We start from the raw sequence: 17,997 nt of genomic DNA, 5'->3' as shown, positions 1-17,997 counted from the left end.
GAGTAGTTGTTCGTTTCTGGTCGTAGATAAAATTAAAAAAAATCATACCAGGTTCATTATTATATTTGTTTCCTGGCGAAGACAGGTTTTATGAACTAGTATACATATTTTTGATTTAAAGCTTTCATGACTGCAGGGATTCATATTCTTGGTTCTTTCGGTAAAGTCACGTAGAAGGGAAACAATAAAATCATAAAAATATAAAACAATAAAATTCTCACGACGTTTCGACTGCAACACGAGCAATCATCAGGTGTGAAAACCACAGCAAGAAAATTAGAAAAAAGTGGCGGTTATTTTTAACGTTAGCACCACGGAGAGCGATTTGACAGTTTGTTCAGATGGACGAGTCCATCTATGTTCGGAAAAGAGGAGGGGGGAGACGAAAATAATGGATGCGGTCTGAAAGCCACCGTAAGCATGAACAATCAATTAAGACCCGAAATGGTTTATCAAATCCTTCCAACACCTTGGCCGTGACAGATCACTGTTATAATTCAGTAGGCTCACATGACATTGACTTCTCCAAGACAGAGGTTCTTTGCAAGCCATCTGGCTACCATGAGAGATTCGTTCATGAGGCTATCCACATATACAAATACAGAGACAATTTCAACCGAGAAGATGGATTCTGGCTTAGCAATCATTGGAAGGATTTGATAAACCATTTCTGGTCTTAATTGATTGTTCACGCTTACGGTGGCTTTCAGACCGCATCCATTATTTTCGTCTCCCCCCTCTTTTCCGAACATAGATGGACTCGTCCATCTAAACAAACTGTCAAATCGCTCTCCGTGGTGCTAACATTAAAAATGACTGCCATTTTTTTCAAATTTTCTTGCTGTGGTTTTCACACCTGATGATGATTGCTTGTGTTGCAGTCGAAACGTCGTGAGACTTTTATTGTTTTATATTTTTATTATTTTATTGTTTCCCTTCTACGTGACTTTACCGAAAGAATATAGTATACATATACAGTGAGGGAAAAAAGTATTTGATCCCCTGCTGATTTTGTACGTTTGCCCACTGACAAAGAAATGATCAGTCTATAATTTTAATGGTAGGTTTATTTGAACAGTGAGAGACAGAATAACAACAACAAAATCCAGAAAAACGCATGTCAAAAATGTTATAAATTGATTTGCATTTTAATGAGGGAAATAAATATTTGACCCCCTCTCAATCAGAAATATTTCTGGCTCCCAGGTGTCTTTTATACAGGTAACGAGCTGAGATTAGGAGCACACTCTTAGAGGGAGTGCTCCTAATCTCAGCTCGTTACCTGTATAAAAGACACCTGTCCACATAAGCAATCAATCAATCAGTTTCCAAACTCTCCACCATGGCCAAGACGAAAGAGCTCTCCAAGGATGTCAGGGACAAGATTGTCGACCCACACAAGGCTGGAATGGGCTACAAGACCATTGCCAAGCAGCTTGGTGAGAAGGTGACAACAGTTGGTGCGATTATCCGCAAATGGAAGAAACACAAAAAAACTGTCAATCTCCCTCGGTCTGGGGCTCCATGCAAGATCTCACCTCGTGGAGTTGCAATGATCATGAGAACGGTGAGGAATCAGCCCAGAACTACACGGGAGGATCTTGTCAATGATCTCAAGGCAGCTGGGACAATAGTCACCAAGAAAACAATTGGTAACACACTACGCCGTGAAGGACTGAAATCCTGCAGCGCCCGCAAGGTCCCCCTGCTCAAGAAAGCACATATACATGCCCGTCTAAAGTTTGCCAATGAACATCTGAATGATTCAGAGGACAATTGGGTGAAAGTGTTGTGGTCAGATGAGACCAAAATGGAGCTCTTTGGCATCAACTCAACTCGCCGTGTTTGGAGGAGGAGGAATGCTACCTATGACCCCAAGAACACCATCCCCACCGTCAAACATGGAGGTGGAAACATTATGCTTGGGGGTGTTTTTTCTGCTAAGGGGACAGGACAAATTCACCGCATCAAAGGGACGATGGACGGGGCCATGTACCGTCAAATCTTGGGTGAGAACCTCCTTCCCTCAGTCAGGGCATTGAAAATGGGTCGTGGATGGGTATTCCAGCATGACAATGACCCAAAACACACGGCCAAGGCAACAAAGGAGTGGCTCAAGAAGAAGCACATTAAGGTCCTGGAGTGGCCTAGCCAGTCTCCAGACCTTAATCCCATAGAAAATCTGTGGAGGGAGCTGAAGGTTCGAGTTGCCAAACGTCAGCCTCGAAACCTTAATGACTTGGAGAAGATCTGCAAAGAGGAGTGGGACAAAATCCCTCCTGAGATGTATGCAAACCTGGTGGCCAACTACAAGTAACGTCTGACCTCTGTGATTGCCAACAAGGGTTTTGCCACCAAGTATTAAGTCATGTTTTGCAGAGGGGTCAAATACTTATTTCCCTCATTAAAATGCATATCAATTTATAACATTTTTGACATGCGTTTTTCCGGATTTTTTTGTTTTTATTCTGTCCCTCACTGTTCAAATAAACATACCATTAAAATTATAGACTGATCATTTCTTTGTCAGTGGGCAAACGTACAAAATCAGCAGGGGATCAAATACTTTTTTTTCCCTCATTGTATAACACAAAGCTAGTATTGTTGTGGAGAATATGAGTAACTAATAGAATGAGCAGAAAAATACGCCATAACTTATCTATCCCTCCGTTTACTTGCATTCTCCACAACGACGCAGATTATTTTGTCTTATGTGTTACATATATTTCTGTTGAACTAGGATCCATAACTAACATGGAGGCTCATTTCCAATAAACATTGGGCAATTTAGCAATGGTTTAAGCATGCCTGACTGTGGTGATGAGACACTATACGTTGAAACCCGTCTTACATTTTCTCGTGTTGAATCAATGCTGTTGCAATGCACTCCCAGAAGGGGATGTGTCCCTGATGGGATGTGTAAAAAATAATTTTATTTTTTACGTGGAGGGACAGAATGTGGAGGTGTATTGTCTGCTTATTTATTTTACCATTGTTTAGAGGCCAACATGGCAGTGGAGGAGCTTGGAGATCCACTCAGCTTGCTGTGTTAACTGTTTTTCTTAGCCAACAATAATTTTTAGAGCACTTGGAACATAGCAACTGCCAAAAACAATCTGGGTATGCATTCCATGATAGCAGCAAACATGAGTCGGGGATGCATACGCAGTTGTTGAACACGTGACCTTAGCATTTGATGTACAGTGTATAGTGTCAGTCATTGTTTTCTTTACATTTGCTTGATCACAACCATATCTGAGAGATTTTTGAGAAGCTCGGTGAATACTTGAGGTATATTCTGATTGCAGACAGCAGAGACATCCTGATCAAACCTGTAATGTGATTCATCAAGTCACCGGTGCATCCTTGCGTGCACGTGCCTGCCCATGGTACACGATTGTCTGCCGGAGCAAATGTTTGATGCAGTTGGGTGCAACAAAATCGAATGCAGATAAGTCAGAGCCTGCTCAGCCTCCAATTACAGTAATAAGCTGCTGTGTGTATTTCGGAAGTGTGACCTGAGGGTGGCAGGGTGGTGCAGTGGTAACACTTATGCATCACAGCCAGTAGGACCAAGGCGTGATTCCCTAACTTGTGTGGAGTTTGTATGATGTATGAATATATGTTGAACTTCTTTGGCACCGTACATAGCCAACTGTGCTAATCGGAAATGGCATTGAGGTGATGCTCATCTCACGTTTGCAGCTCTCAGCCTGTAGCAGAACCTCCACATTTATATGGTGGGGCTGAGTATATCCATAGGACAACCACTTTTGAATTTCCCACCATGGTATTCATTTAATGACCCCATAGGGCTGATAAGCTAGCTGAATCAAACCCCAACCAGGATTTGAATTTGCAAACTGACTGCGAGCCGCTCGCTTGAGCTCTCATATACCTGGTTGGTTTTTCAAGGATTTTTTTTTATGATGGAATATCTATTTAGGTCAATATTTAGCTGTCTTTCTGTCTTACATCTCTCGATAACTGTTTTAAAATTAATGCTTATTTTTGCTGATGTGCACCTAATTCTAGATTTAAAGCTTTCGTGACTGCAAGGATCCATACTCTTTGGTTCTATTCGGTAAAGTCACGTAGGTAAAAAAATAAAACTACAAAAATCACGACGTTTTGGCCACAACACAAGCGGCCTTCATCAGGTGAAGGGACCAGCCTGTCTCGAAGACTGCGCTGGAGTGAAACAGCCAAGCTCAGACTGCGACCTTTAAGCTGTGTGAATTGAAACATGTACACCTGGCCCTCAAAAGGAATGGATACTCTGACCGTACCATCCGCCAAGCTGTTTCTCCCTCCATACAGAAACAACCACTTGATACTCCGGTCAAAACCATCACACTACCATATATAGCAGGCGTTACTAAATATATTTCCAAAATTCTAAACAAACGCAACATCCAGGTCCGATTCAATACGGTACATAAAATTCGTGATCTGATCCCATCCGTGAAGGATGTCATTCCTGACTTACAGTACCCCGGGGTTTACAAGTTGAGTTGTACCTGCGGTGACTGCTATATCGGGGAGACCGAATTCGCGAGCACGAATCAGATTTGAAACACGGCAGAACGAATTCTTCTGCCGTGGCTGATCACTGTTACAACGCTGTGGGTGATCACGATATAATTTTCTCCGATACCAAGGTTCTTTGCAAACCCACAGGTTTTTATCAGAGATTTGTTCACGAGGCAATTCAGATCTACAAACACAGACACAATTTCCACCGAGAAGATGGTTTCAAATTAAGCAACCATTGGAAAGATGTTCTAAATCAAACTAAACATTAAACTAATTTTCATTGGTACAGTATATTTTTTCAAGTAGTGGTACCCCAAACTTTCGCAGCACAGGCTGGTGCTCTGCCGGTGCCGATCACTGTGCTACACCTTTCATCATGATAAGTCCGCCAATCAAATGCTAATTTTTACGCTAATTCCTTTGTCAAGGCACCTTAATCCCTCTCACACAGCTTAAAGGTCGCAGTCTGAGCTTGGCTCTGTTTCACTCCAGCACAGTCTTCGAGACAGGCTGGTCCCTTCACCTGATGAAGGCCGCTTGTGTTGTGGCCGAAACGTCGTGATTTTTGTTGTTTTATTTTTTTACCTACGTGACTTTACCGAATAGAACCAAAGAGTATGGAAATTAATCTCTTTACCAAAGTTTGGCTCGCGCGAAGTTATCTTGTAACCATTCGATCGTTATGACATGAGCTGAAAACTCACTGAATATTTGTGCAATGTGCACAATGCAAGCAATTATGGTCCCTTGCAAGGTCTAAGATTTATTTAAAAGTCGCTCAGCTCTGGTGTTGTGTTTAGTAATTTTAAAGCGTGTCCATCATTCTTTTGAGAGGACATTAAGACATTTTTCTCGCTGTGCAAAACTTTCACACATTATAAACCAAACCTGTTAGAGCACCAACGGAGATATGGATGTTTACCCATACTCGAGTTTAGGTACATATTTTATTTTTTTATCAAACCAATTGAAAATAACTTTAAATATTTTTCCAGACTTTGACCATTTACTACTGTTAGGAGACAGTGCTGGCATAGTTTCCAGTAAGGTGTCTTACAATAAATGTTCCAATGTTCCAGATCAGGACCATACACAAGTGTGTCACAAGAAGCAGGCCCACATGAGAGCCAGGCCACTGACGGTGTGTGTGTGTGTGTGTTTCAGAAGCGCGATGTGCCGGACTATCTGTGTGGAAAGATAAGCTTTGAGCTGATGAGGGAGCCTTGCATCACGCCCAGCGGCATCACATACGACCGCAGTAACATCGAAGAGCACCTACAGGTACTGCTGTTGTCCTTGCTTATAAAGGATACCATTTAAAAAATACTTTGTATGTGTTTTGTACACCTGCATCTTTCTGCTTAGATCGAGGTATTTTGAGTGAGAGCTGCTTCTTTCGTTGTCAAAAATGTATTTCACCAGGTAAAAACTTCAGTCCACATGGACTCTTTTACAAGGTTGAACTGGTCTGGGTGGTGAGTTAACGAGTTATTTGTTGCTGTGTCGTAAAGAGGTGGACAAGAAATAAGAGGCAGATGGGATCAAATTGGAGTGATTTTGAAAAGGTGAACATGATGAAAAGTGTGCCAAAATAAGAAAGTTTTCAATCGGTGCATACTACCTGTTGTGACGCATGGTTCAGAAGCAAGGTCATTCATGGAAAATATAAAACAAACATTTTAAAGTGCAAAAGAAGCATGGAGAGATGCATACCTGGAATTACATTGAGAGACGAAAAGAGAAACCACGTGCATTAGAGCATACGCATGTTAATGACATTATGCACACTGTTAAGAAAGGTAATTGGGTTGTTTTGTATTCAAGTAAAACATCTATATAGAATACAAAAATAAATAATGGATTATGTTACACTAACATTTTGACATTATTCAGACCTTTGAAACGTGTTAAGCAAAGAAAAGGTACTTGCAAATATTGAATATATTATGCCATTCATACCTTGTGTAAATCAATACCCACTTCTAAAAATAAATTCACAAGAAAATACCTTTATAACTCTTACATTGAATGTGTAAAATAAAATGTTCTACTTTACTTTTATAGCATCACATGGACTTGATTATTTGCTTGAATCTTTTCATGGGAAATACATATTCATAAATTGCATGTAGTGAGACTATTAAAATGTTCATATTTCCATTTCATATAAATATTGTGGATACATATTTAGGAGTTTAAACAATACACAAACACTCTTGTTTACGATTCTTTCCCTTTTGAAAATTGCTTGTCTTAAGGAAATACGTAAACAAGTTCAGTGTCCAATGTATGAACTCGAATGTAGAGGGCTGGACCGGGTACTATTTTGCTCCTTTGTTGCCTAGCTTGCACAAACACACTAGGGTATGATAGTAACCTACAATAAGATCACAGATAACATTTTGGTCATAAGAATTTACCACCACAATGCACATAACTTTGGTAATGTATGCAGTACTGAAGATCACGTTGCCTAAAATGTTCCGTGCACCCCTCCCCCCCCCCATGTCTTGCGTGCAGCGGGTTGGCCACTTTGACCCCATCACACGGAGTCCCTTGACTCAGGACCAGCTCATCCCGAATTTGGCTATGAAGGAGGTGATCGACGCGTTCATCACTGAGAACGGCTGGGTGGAGGATTACTGAGAATAATAACTGGAACACGCGCCACTGTGGGCGCACGGAGCACTCGCACCCCCTACGGATCGTAGATTCCGTCACTCGGCTGCTTCAGCACGGATGTTTGGCCCTAGCGTGTGCTGAGCTTCTTTGGCGGGGTGGGGGATGGGTGCCTACTTGCTGGGGTTGAAGACAAGGTTCGCGTTCACGTTGCGTGTTACAATGGGTTTGATTTTTGTTGTTTTCATGTAAGTGCGATTAATCCAGTATGGGTGGTTATACTCCTTTCCACCGATAACGTGTAATATTCAGAACGCGTATAGATATAAATAAAATTGCCATTGTATACAATGTGAGCTTGAGAAAGCTACGTAACCATCCACGTACCTTTCTGAGTTGGAGAGTTGGGCAGGAAAGTCGATATGTTGGCTGTAAAAAAAAAAATACTTTACATATACAAAAACATTATTGGACATGCATATATGTTGTAAATACAAGCAAGACAACCAAATCTGGGATTTGGTAAACTTTTCTTTTAAAATTTACATCGTTTATGTTGTTTAAGTGTAACGTATGAAATATCTCCGGCTTGAGTCAGCTTCCAGTTAGAATTACAAACGAGGTTACATCTCGGCAGGTAGCAGTGCTGTTGTAACGTTCTCTAAAGGCCACTTGGCTTTCTGGTATGTATTATTAAAGACCGCTCAACAGCATGACATCAAGCAAGTGCACCTTTATTTTTCAAAGCAGTTGATAGCACTAGAATAGTATGTTGTGGTGCAGTGTAGGAAGCTTTGGCACAACTCAGACCAAACCAATTTGAAACTGCCTAAAGCACGCGCGTTTAGCCATTCATTGAGTTTCATTAAAAAGACGTCCATATACGCCAAACACTGCTGAATATATATCACTTTTCAGTGTATTGGAGTAATTCCTACTTGATCACAAACACTGCAATGTGATTAGCCGTTCACTTCCTGCTCAGAGACCAGTTTACGATTGATACCTGGCACGAATTACAGAGCAACAACTTCCCTTGCAAAAAAATAGAATTTGCCAAACTTTAAGGGCTGCCAGTACAGTAGCATGGTGTGAGCATAAGTTTAGAACTAAGGACCGTTTAACATCCTACTTGCAGGGGTGTGTATAATGCAGCCGCGTGCACTTGTTGTTACATGTACTTTCACGATGTTCATGTAATGTTCTCAGTACTTGTCAGAATGTTGCACAGAGTCCAGTCCTGTCATCTTGAGATATGAAAGGTGAGCTCTGCCGTTGTCTCGCTCATTGCAGCTGGAACTTTGTTTAGCGCTGTTTCAACGCTCGCTTCGTTGTGCGACGTTTCTTTTTTTTATCGTTCCCTGTCAGAATATGTACAGAGACTGCATCCTTGGACTTAAGTGAACATATCACACTGTCTGTAGTGGTGAGAATATATTGTATACTTTCTTTTGACAAATAAAGATTTATGAAAAACAAGTGTACTTAGATGTTTTGTCCATGTAAAATGTGTCGAGATATACTTGTGTTTTTTATGCTAAGCCTCAAAGATAGTATTAGGTGTGCTATTAAAAAAACGCAAAATATGAACTGCAAAAACTTTATAATGTCGCGTGGTAAAGCGCTTACGTTTAAATCCCAATCAGGAGTTAATCCAACACAATTCCTCTCGGGTCAATACATCGAGCACTATGTGGTAAGCCAACAGTGGTCATGGAAGTAGTGGCCGTGGTCATTTGAATATGGAATTTCCACAACTGGATTGGGGGCAAAAAGGGGCACTCAATCGAAAATATGTACAGGAGTGAAAAAAACTGTATTCCTCCACCCATGACCTATCCACTGCTAGATGAAGGCCTCCCCAAGCCATTGCCATCTCAAGTCCTGCGATGACCTCGGGCACAAGATGAGATCCCATCGCAGTGCATGGCCCTCTCATTTAGCTGCCAGTTACATATCACTTTTTTTTCTTCTTCCAAAAACACTCTCGTGATACGGTACTCATTCTTTCGGAACCTTTCCCTGAGAAAATGCTACGAATGACCTCGCTTTCGCACGTTTCTGATTTAGAAATGCACCACGGCTAGAGTGGGATCACCGTTCCCTGCTGCTGCTGCTGTTGCCACCTTGGTTGGTACCCATCGATGTCTCAAGGCCGATTTTTCTTCTTGGTTCTTTCGGTAAAGTCACGTAGAAGGGAAATAAAAATAAGCAATAAAATAAAATTATCACGACGTTTACTTTGTTTCATTTTCATTATTTTATTATTTCCCTTCTACGTGACTTTACCGAAAGAACCAAGAAGATGAATCCCTGCAGTCACGAAAGCTTTAAATCGAAATTTAAGGCCGATTTTTATACAGAATCTGAATAATTTATACGGGAGGAATCCGATGAGCTCCTGTTGGCTTTTTTTAATAAATTGGCCCCTCATAAGACGTTTACGATGACGACTGTTCTTGTTTGTTCATCGTATATTTATTCTCGTTCGTGGAATAGATTTGCCTTCACAACGCAACCACTGTATCGTGAACGCATTGCCGCGGAAACCTAAGAAGCGTAAGGCGCGCAGGGCATTGTGGGTGGAGACGGAGTGTGTCTCTGTTGCTCTCGTGTCGTGCGAGCGCGGGAAATGGCCAAACATCATCCCGATCTGATCTTTTGCCGCAAACAAGCCGGCGTGGGTAAGAGAAGAGCGACCCACCTCTCTCTCGTCCGCGTTGTTGTCGAGATTTCTCCCGAAGGTTCCCCTCGCGAGGCGTCACCGCACGCGGGTCGGCACTAGGCGAGACGCAGGCTCCCAATGCGAGGGCAGGCCTCTTCTCGGAGTCTTAATGCGCCTAATGTTACTCTTGCTGCTGTTCTTGCTTATTATTGTGTAGTTTTTGTCTTCGATTGTTTAACCGCAAGAGGTAAATAAGCATGTGTCATCGGACTCGCGTGTTTGCGGGTGTAAGAGCAGCACTTGTATCTCCGGTGCAGATCCGAAGCGAGTGGTCTAAGGTGAATTCACACTACTTCAGATGTAATTACATGAACGTCACTAATAACTCGATTTCCAAAGTAAAGTTGATTTATACGTATTTTGACCTAATTAATGATGCAAATGCAATGTGGCAGGCAAGGTAAAGTTGAAATGGGATGCTTTAAAAATGCCTAGGAACAAACTTCGTAGACTAAAGTTAATCTAGAAAGTTAACCTTTATATAAAACGGCATGTTGAGTACCACTGGGATTTCAACACATCCTATGGATGGACTCGTCAGAGGAATGAGGATTTTTTTCTCACTGGCTTAGGGCGCTAAACAGAAGATGCCACAGCCTCATTGCTCATTTATCAATACTTCACTTTGACTTAATCTTTATTGTAAACCCTAATTGTAGGGTTAGACCTAATTGTAGGGGCAGAGCTGAACGGATTCTACAACCCGTTCTGGACATCTGCGAAAAAATGGCTTTATAGATCATCGGATTCCTCCAGTCTAAATAAAGATTCTGATTTTGTTTTTCATTGCTCAGCACCCGGACACTATTGCAGTTCCATTGCGAAGTTTTGTGCCCATGCGTGTTAGTGGAATGGTTGCTTATCTCACGATTAAATAATAAACGAGGGATAGCTCACTGAGTCTTAGGTTTCTTTCACGTGGGTCTATCATTGGGAGGTTTGGCAATTCACTTGTGGGGAATGTACAGGAGGGACCTTGAGAGAAAGCCCAGGCTGATGGGGTGGAAAAACTATTCTCTGCAGTCAGAATTGCAAATCCCATTTGGGACCCTCTATTTAGTACGTACGCAAAAATCTGTACGTACTTTTTACCCCCCAACTGCGTACGTACGCTTGACGCACCCCTCCTAATCCTATAGAACGGCCGATATTTAATCCACGCAGAAACGATCAACGATTAATAATAACGTGTTTGAGCAAATCTGTCCACGGCCCGACTAACTAATTTGAAGGCCAATGTAGACAAATTATTAGCGAAGCTTCACCCCCCCCCCCCCTTCGCGTTTCCTATGCGTACGTACATAGTCAGTAGACCTCCATACGCAAGCGTACGCATTTGGGTTAACCTCTCCCCTCCATGCGTACGTACTAAATGGATGGACCCCTTTCCTGTATTCTGCCGTCTCCTGAAAACCTCGGCCCAGTTTGCGATTTGAGACTAGAATTGTGTTCTGCAGTAGCATATCAAATTTAGTTTTGCTGTTTGGTTAATTATGTTAATGGCCTGGATCAGTAGATTCTATTATCTTTCGGAGAATTGCTAACATACCGCTCCTTACCCTTCTTGTTTTGCAGCCATTGGCAGACTCTGTGAGAAATGTAAGTTACAATTTAAATTTTACTCCATATTCATATCAGTGGTGTATTTGTCATCAATGCAATTTGCCTGCATAAACAAATGTCCTTCGTATTCTTTGTCCGTAACGCAGCCATAATAAATAATTTTGTTGGTGTGCTAATTTTATAGCTGTTAAATGGTTATATACTGTGTTTGTATTATAGGCAGTGTATACCACGTCCATATTCATCAGGATTCCAGCCTGCTCCGGAATCTTAACCATTCATCACCTCACTTCTTCCAATGTGACTGTCCTGTCTTCTTTGACTTCTCCTAACCATGTGAGTTAACTCTGTTAGTTTGTATGAGATGGACATCATTAACTCTGAACCCTAACATGCCATAGCCATTTTAGTCAACTTTCTTTCATCTTGACTGAGATGGATATCGCCGTTCATACGTTCTTTCTTGTTCCTTAATTTCTGATTTGATGCGAACCAGTCTTAACTCCTGAGATTCGTCTCGCCGTCCTCATCCTCTCACTGTGCATTGTGCTGATGCCCCCTTGTGCGCAGGCGATGGAAAGTGTGTGATCTGCGACTCCTACGTGCGGCCCTGCACGCTCGTGCGCATCTGTGACGAGTGCAATTATGGCTCGTACCAAGGCCGCTGTGTGATCTGCGGGGGCCCTGGAGTCTCGGACGCGTACTACTGCAAGGAGTGCACCATCCAGGAGAAGGATGTGAGTGTGACCCTACTGCACCTCGGGTTGGGTTATCGCTCATAGAATTGGCTGTAAAGCAATCGTTTAATGCACTTACTGATTCTCTCGTACTTCATCACTGGGGGTCAGTCATCTTGTCACTCTTCTATCGCTGCTACCGCAGTGTCGTCAATTTGACTCATTGATTCCTTCAGCCATATTGAGGACTTCGTCTACCAGACTGACTCTTTTCCCTCATCTAAATTGTGTTGAACCATCACGCTGAAATCCAAAGCACTATCCATTCTGCTTCTCCCCTCGCACTGCCAGACTGACTATTTTCTCTCATCTAAATTGTGTTGAACCATCACGCTGAAATCCAAAGCACTATCCATTCTGCTTCTCCCCTCGCACTGCTTAACTTTGGAATTCCCTGACATAGTTTATTTTCCCAAGCTCCTTATAACCTTGCTGTAATCAACGTGTGAACTCTTAACTTTTACACACATTGGACTGTTGGTTGCTGGCTGCTTAACGTTCTGGGCCTTTGAGCCTATCCTCTAGCAACTGATTTTAGAATGTTATATCACCCGGAATGTGCCTGATCTCATAATCTCCAAAGCTACGCAGTGTTGAGCTTGGATAGTGCTTGGATGGGCGACCACCATGCATACATTTACAGGTGTTATTGGCTGCTTCATATGTTGGCAGCGGAAAGCAATGCAGAAAAATCCATTGTTGACATGTACCATGTACCCATTTCTATGCTCTCTGCCTTCAGTCTACACTGAACAGCATAGTGAAGTATGGTCAAATAACCCCTACAACTGGTACGTCATAGGGAGACTCATCCTTATGATGTGGTGTTGATAGCTGTGATATGATTATTAGTGTAATGTTGAGTTTAATGTTACATGTTAATCATAACTTATTTTGTGACCTGTGTATTTCTTTACTTTTTTTCTGCTTTATTTATGTCGATATTGTAAAGTTCATTGTAAATTTTATTGTTTATGTATTATATGAAGAGTTACATTTTTTCCTTCCATTTTCAGAGAGATGGTTGTCCCAAGATTGTGAACCTTGGAAGCTCTAAAACAGATTTGTTTTATGAACGCAAAAAATATGGATTCAAGAAGCGATAACCTTTCCCAGCATCATGACACACCACTCACATTTAATATTTTTTCTGATGTTTTTTTAATATGATGGAATGCCTATTTTCTGCGATTGTCTGACGAGAATGTTGTGGATAATTTCTTTAAAAATAAGAACATTATTACCATTGGCTTGCACTGTGTGATATGATGGTCACATTGTATATTCGTGTGGAATCCTGTTTGCAGCCATGATTATCTTAGCACACCATGTGATAAAATGTGACACATTGTGCCCTGTGTGGACCAGGACTTTACGGCGCTTGGAAGTTGTTTTTATTAACTTTGTCCCAGAAGATGCGAAGGGCAGAGAAGCCATACCATCAAGTCATACCTGTATGTTCTCGGATGTCATCAGTTAATTCCTGGCCTCTCTGTGGGTTAAAAGAAATACGCAGGAATTGTACTTTAATGTTTAACTCGTAAATAAAGTTGATGACCTCACGCTCAAGATTCTGAACTATGGATATATTAAAAATCTCTTAAACATTGTTTTATTCTTACAGAAATTGAAATTAAACTTTAAACTTCATAAAATAAACTCCAGATTTTGGTGAATGGATTGTGTTATTTAATTAATCTTATTTCATGTGTTCATTCTGTGTTGTTGAGTACCAGCAAAATTCAAGGGATATTTTCACCTGGAAGTTGATTTGTGTGTTGAGCTTGGCAGCTGTACAAAGCAAGGTAATTTTTTTGTGAGATGTCAATTGAGCAGCCCATTATAAATTTCTACAAATGTAGATGCATTTTAAAGTCATGAAGTGGAGATTACAGTTGTATCATCCAAGGTTGCCTATGGAAGTTGTGCTAAAGAGATATACTGCTCATCAGTCTCCACTTTAATTAAATCTCACTTTCCCCACTCGTAATGAGAGATCACGGAAAGGAGAACAAACGATAGATGGGGTGTAATTGTGCATTGGCGAGCTGTTGTGTAATGATTAGCGTGCTGAACTTTCAATCCGGAGGTCGCTAGTTCCATTCCATCACCCAACTCAGCAATGGAAGCAACAGGGCAAGTTTCTCATCCTCCACCCTCTCCACCCAGAAGTATAGATTGATATCCCACATTGTTTTAATCGGATAGTCGCATGCGGTGGGGTAAAATGTGCACGACCAACTCTTCCAACACGTGTGGTCAACGTGAAAAGGTCGACCAGATACCCGTTTAGAGTTCACTCGAGTAAAGGGCATTCTAGCAGTCGTGGTGAGCGACCAGTCAGTGCTGCACCAGTTGCTGAGCGGCTGTTGCAGCAATTAATGTGATAAAGCTTGTGAGAGTCGATATTTTTCACCGTTTATGTTGTGTAGGTGGTTCATGTTACCCTTTTCACCAACTAGAGGCCAACATTCACAGTACTCTACAAAATATGGGTCATCGCTTATTTAATTGTGATCTTGAATTAAACCCTTGATTTCCAGTACAGCACAAGCTGTTCTTGGTTTGTCCAGTAGATGTCCTAGGATAGCCTTGACTTGGATATATTTGGAGCATTTCTTCCCTATTGCATGTGCAACAGAATAGAGATCTAACTGCACGTGAATGCTTCGTTTCAAAGAAGTGCAGCTTTGGAAATCAGTTGGTAACCAAATCTTTAAAATCAATTTTGTGTACAGTTTAGTGTGTAATGTTTTAACTGTTAATTAAAGCATCATTAGACAAACTCATCCTGCGAGGTTTGACACCTTTTTCACTGTAGACCAAACCCAGTCATAGAGAATTTCTCGTTCAGTTTTTCAAAATGCATTTTATTGTAATGAAGTTAATCACAATACTGGACCAGCAGATATTGTTACAAATTACTGCCTGTTCCCCAAATACAGATGCCAACCATTGGACTCGTTAACCTCAGCCTTATGTCACGGGCCCTCTTTTCACCAACCCACATTGACCAGCGTGGTCAGCTATGGTCAAACCTACACGTTTTGGGGAGGCCTTTATCCAAAGTTTAAAAAAGGCTGTGAAATTGTAATTTAATGAAGAATTTGTGAATGAGTACGACTGCCGATATTAGTACAGTATAGGAATTAAACTTTACTAGATGGCAGTGTTCTCACTTTTTGACTTGTCAAGCAGATTTAGTGCAAGTGAGCCCAATTGTTAGCTTGTAAACGTGTATAATTGTGAGTTTGGTACGGTGCTGTTTGTGCTCTTAACTCAATTAGCATTGGCATTGAGCGGGTAAATAATACAACCGTGTAATGTAGTGCAGTAAGCATGGGATTTGATTGTGAATTATTAAAACAATGTTATTCCTGTATTTTTCAGAGATCATAAAATCTGCACCTGTGCTTAATTTGTGATGCCAAGCTGCATGCAACCGGAGTGAATTAACATTGTTGGCCGATGATAACAGAAGCAGCAGCAGCAGCACTGATGTCTGCAACAAGAACCACTCTCGCCGCAGTGTTTAGATTCTAATGGTGCCCTTATCTAGACAAGTCACGAATACTGTGATTACTTTTCAAGAGGATGTTGCTTTGATTTCAGTTTTTTTTATTTAAACATTCAACACTTATATCCACAGAACAACTTTTGGCTTCCCGATAAAGTGGTACCCATCGACTCTGGAGGGATGATGGGCCGGTTATAATTGTAAGCATTGTTTTACGTGTGGGAGGAAACCGGAGTACTCGGAGAAAACCCCACTCTTAAGCTCCACGTAGACGGGTGCATGAGCCCACTTGCTCTACTCCCGTTTGGCCACGAAGCAGCCCAACGGAGTTGAGAATTCACAAATCGATGTGATTCACTACTGACCCTTGCTACCAAAGCGCTGGGTGAGAGGCATGAGCCACCAATCCTGGCTCTGAATGTGCAGACTCCTTTTTTTTTCCTTCAACGCAAAGGTAGTGGCTAGGGAATATGATGGTATAATTTACACTGAGTTCAGAATAATTAAGCATTGAGCGATGAAGCATGTGGAAATGTGACGATTGAGTTTCGGGAAAGTGCTAAATTAAGCGGTGCATAATTACGTTGCGTGCATTAACAAGCGCGTTTATGCACATGCATTGGTATTAAAATGTGTTAATAAAAACTGCAACATGTTTCCTTTTATTCATCCGTCTCAGTAAAGTTCAAACATAAGTAAGAAAACTATGCCTCCACCCCATATTTGTCCCTCCACGTTATTTTGTTTTACACATACGTTCAACACAAGTAAACTGAGCAGCAATTAGGTTCGCTTTTAACCAATGCTGGTGAACTGCCAGATGCTCACAGGCATGGGCCCTCTGTTAGATATGGGTCCCAGTTAATTTCAGTCATTCTCAGGATCGCACCACTTGAACAGTAACAAGCCACGGGCAGTGCCAGGTTACGCTAGTGCGGGGCCTGTATCATATTATAAATGGGTCTTAAATATAAAAAAAAAACACTTTAAACAAATTTTTGACTTGCATATTAAATTTAAAATTTTAATTTGCTATACAGCCAGATAATACGACAAATCGCTAGCCTTAAACACCCAGTCGTTCGTAAAAGTTGAAGGCAGTATAGTACAATAGTAATAGAGCAAGTGCAGAATCACTGACCGGAATTGATATCTTTAAAGCATTTAGCGCGGGGCCCTTGAAAGTGCGGGGCCCGTAGCTACTACATATGTAGCTAGGTTTGCTACTGGGATCATCCGGGACTGGCCACGGGCACGCACGGGTCCGCTGTGTATGTACAGGGTTTTGCAGCGTGACTGCATGTTTTGGCTCCAATGTGAATTTCTCTCTGGCGGAATGCTCTACGACTGATGTAAGTCGTCGTGACTTCACTGCGTTAGCGGCGATGGTCAACGCGGCCCAAGCGTAGCGCCCACTGCCAAGCTTCCACGGGCCACGCAGCCTGCGAACCATCAGGGCTGTGCCAAGCCCCCCCCAACTGTCTTTTACAGCAGTGCAGCGTGCTGCCGACTACTCGGCATTTGACATGTTTGCTTAAAGGAAGACGACGTACATTTACAGCCTCAAAAGAGTGAGCTTACGGTCAAGGGCGTCATCGTAGCAAGGTGGTGATGTGACGCACCTGCATGTAACGTCTGCAACGGTGGCGCTAGACCACGCTGATATCTGCACGCCTGAGCGTGACTCAAAATCACTTGCCGTATTATTTGGTCTTAAACGCATAAAAAAAAATACCAGCTCGGAGAATGATAACGTTTATTTTGAGTGCATTGTCCCAAGTGGATGAAGAGGTCTCTTAAAGGGACCTCAAGAAGTATCACTGTGACATCACCTTCCACGGCGTGATTTCTGATTGGACGCTTTGTCTCGTGACAATGGGTTGATATGAAATGTTGTAATTTAATTAGGAGCTTAAGATGAAAATACCGTTAAAGACCGCGTGGCTAAGACACTTCATAATATCGTATCTACCTGTGTCGCAATCTTGGACCTACTTATGAATAATATCAACGTATGAACAATGTCATCACTTATTGCAGCAGTTGTCAATATCTGTGGGGGGGGGGGGCGATAAAACCTGTAAAGGGGGGTGGGGGGTAGGTTGCAGCGACAAAATACACGAATACACAACATGACACAACTGCTATCACGACTAATATACGACGGTACACAAATGCCTTAGGAATAAACAGCATGAAACAAACGCCTTGCACCAGTGGGTCGAGGCGAGGACACGTGATCTCTATTTAGAGGGGCCTTCGTAGCCTGGGGGGCAGGGCGCGGGGTGCGGTGGATCTCG

General features: G+C 41.9%; 2 protein-coding genes across 3 annotated transcripts in view; both read left to right on the top strand.

Annotated features, from left to right (window-relative positions):
- The window catches only part of STUB1 (STIP1 homology and U-box containing protein 1), a 43,815-nt gene extending 35,181 nt beyond the window's left edge, over positions 1-8,634 (top strand). For both annotated transcript variants that reach the window (XM_076053564.1, XM_032980452.2), the window contains 2 exons: positions 5,701-5,817; positions 7,057-8,634. In XM_076053564.1, the coding sequence (XP_075909679.1) occupies positions 5,701-5,817; positions 7,057-7,182 (243 nt within the window). In that variant the 3' untranslated portion in view covers positions 7,183-8,634. The remainder of the gene's footprint in view (positions 1-5,700; positions 5,818-7,056) is intronic.
- A 1,063-nt stretch (positions 8,635-9,697) lies between these two features.
- PHF5A (PHD finger protein 5A) lies at positions 9,698-13,856 on the top strand. The gene is made up of 4 exons (XM_032980433.2): positions 9,698-9,839; positions 11,456-11,479; positions 12,014-12,180; positions 13,197-13,856. The coding sequence occupies exons 1-4, from the start codon at positions 9,788-9,790 to the stop codon at positions 13,284-13,286; spliced, it is 333 nt and encodes a 110-aa protein (XP_032836324.1). The 5' UTR covers positions 9,698-9,787; the 3' UTR covers positions 13,287-13,856.
- The last annotated feature ends 4,141 nt before the right edge of the window (positions 13,857-17,997 follow it).

The sequence above is a fragment of the Petromyzon marinus genome, chromosome 3 (assembly GCF_048934315.1).
Source record: "Petromyzon marinus isolate PM22_M1 ecotype Great Lakes invasive population chromosome 3, UKy_Petmar_22M1.pri1.0, whole genome shotgun sequence".
Classification (NCBI taxonomy): domain Eukaryota; kingdom Metazoa; phylum Chordata; class Hyperoartia; order Petromyzontiformes; family Petromyzontidae; genus Petromyzon; species Petromyzon marinus.
The sequence above is the reverse complement of the archived record's forward strand: the minus strand, read 5'-3'. Positions and strand labels throughout refer to the sequence as shown.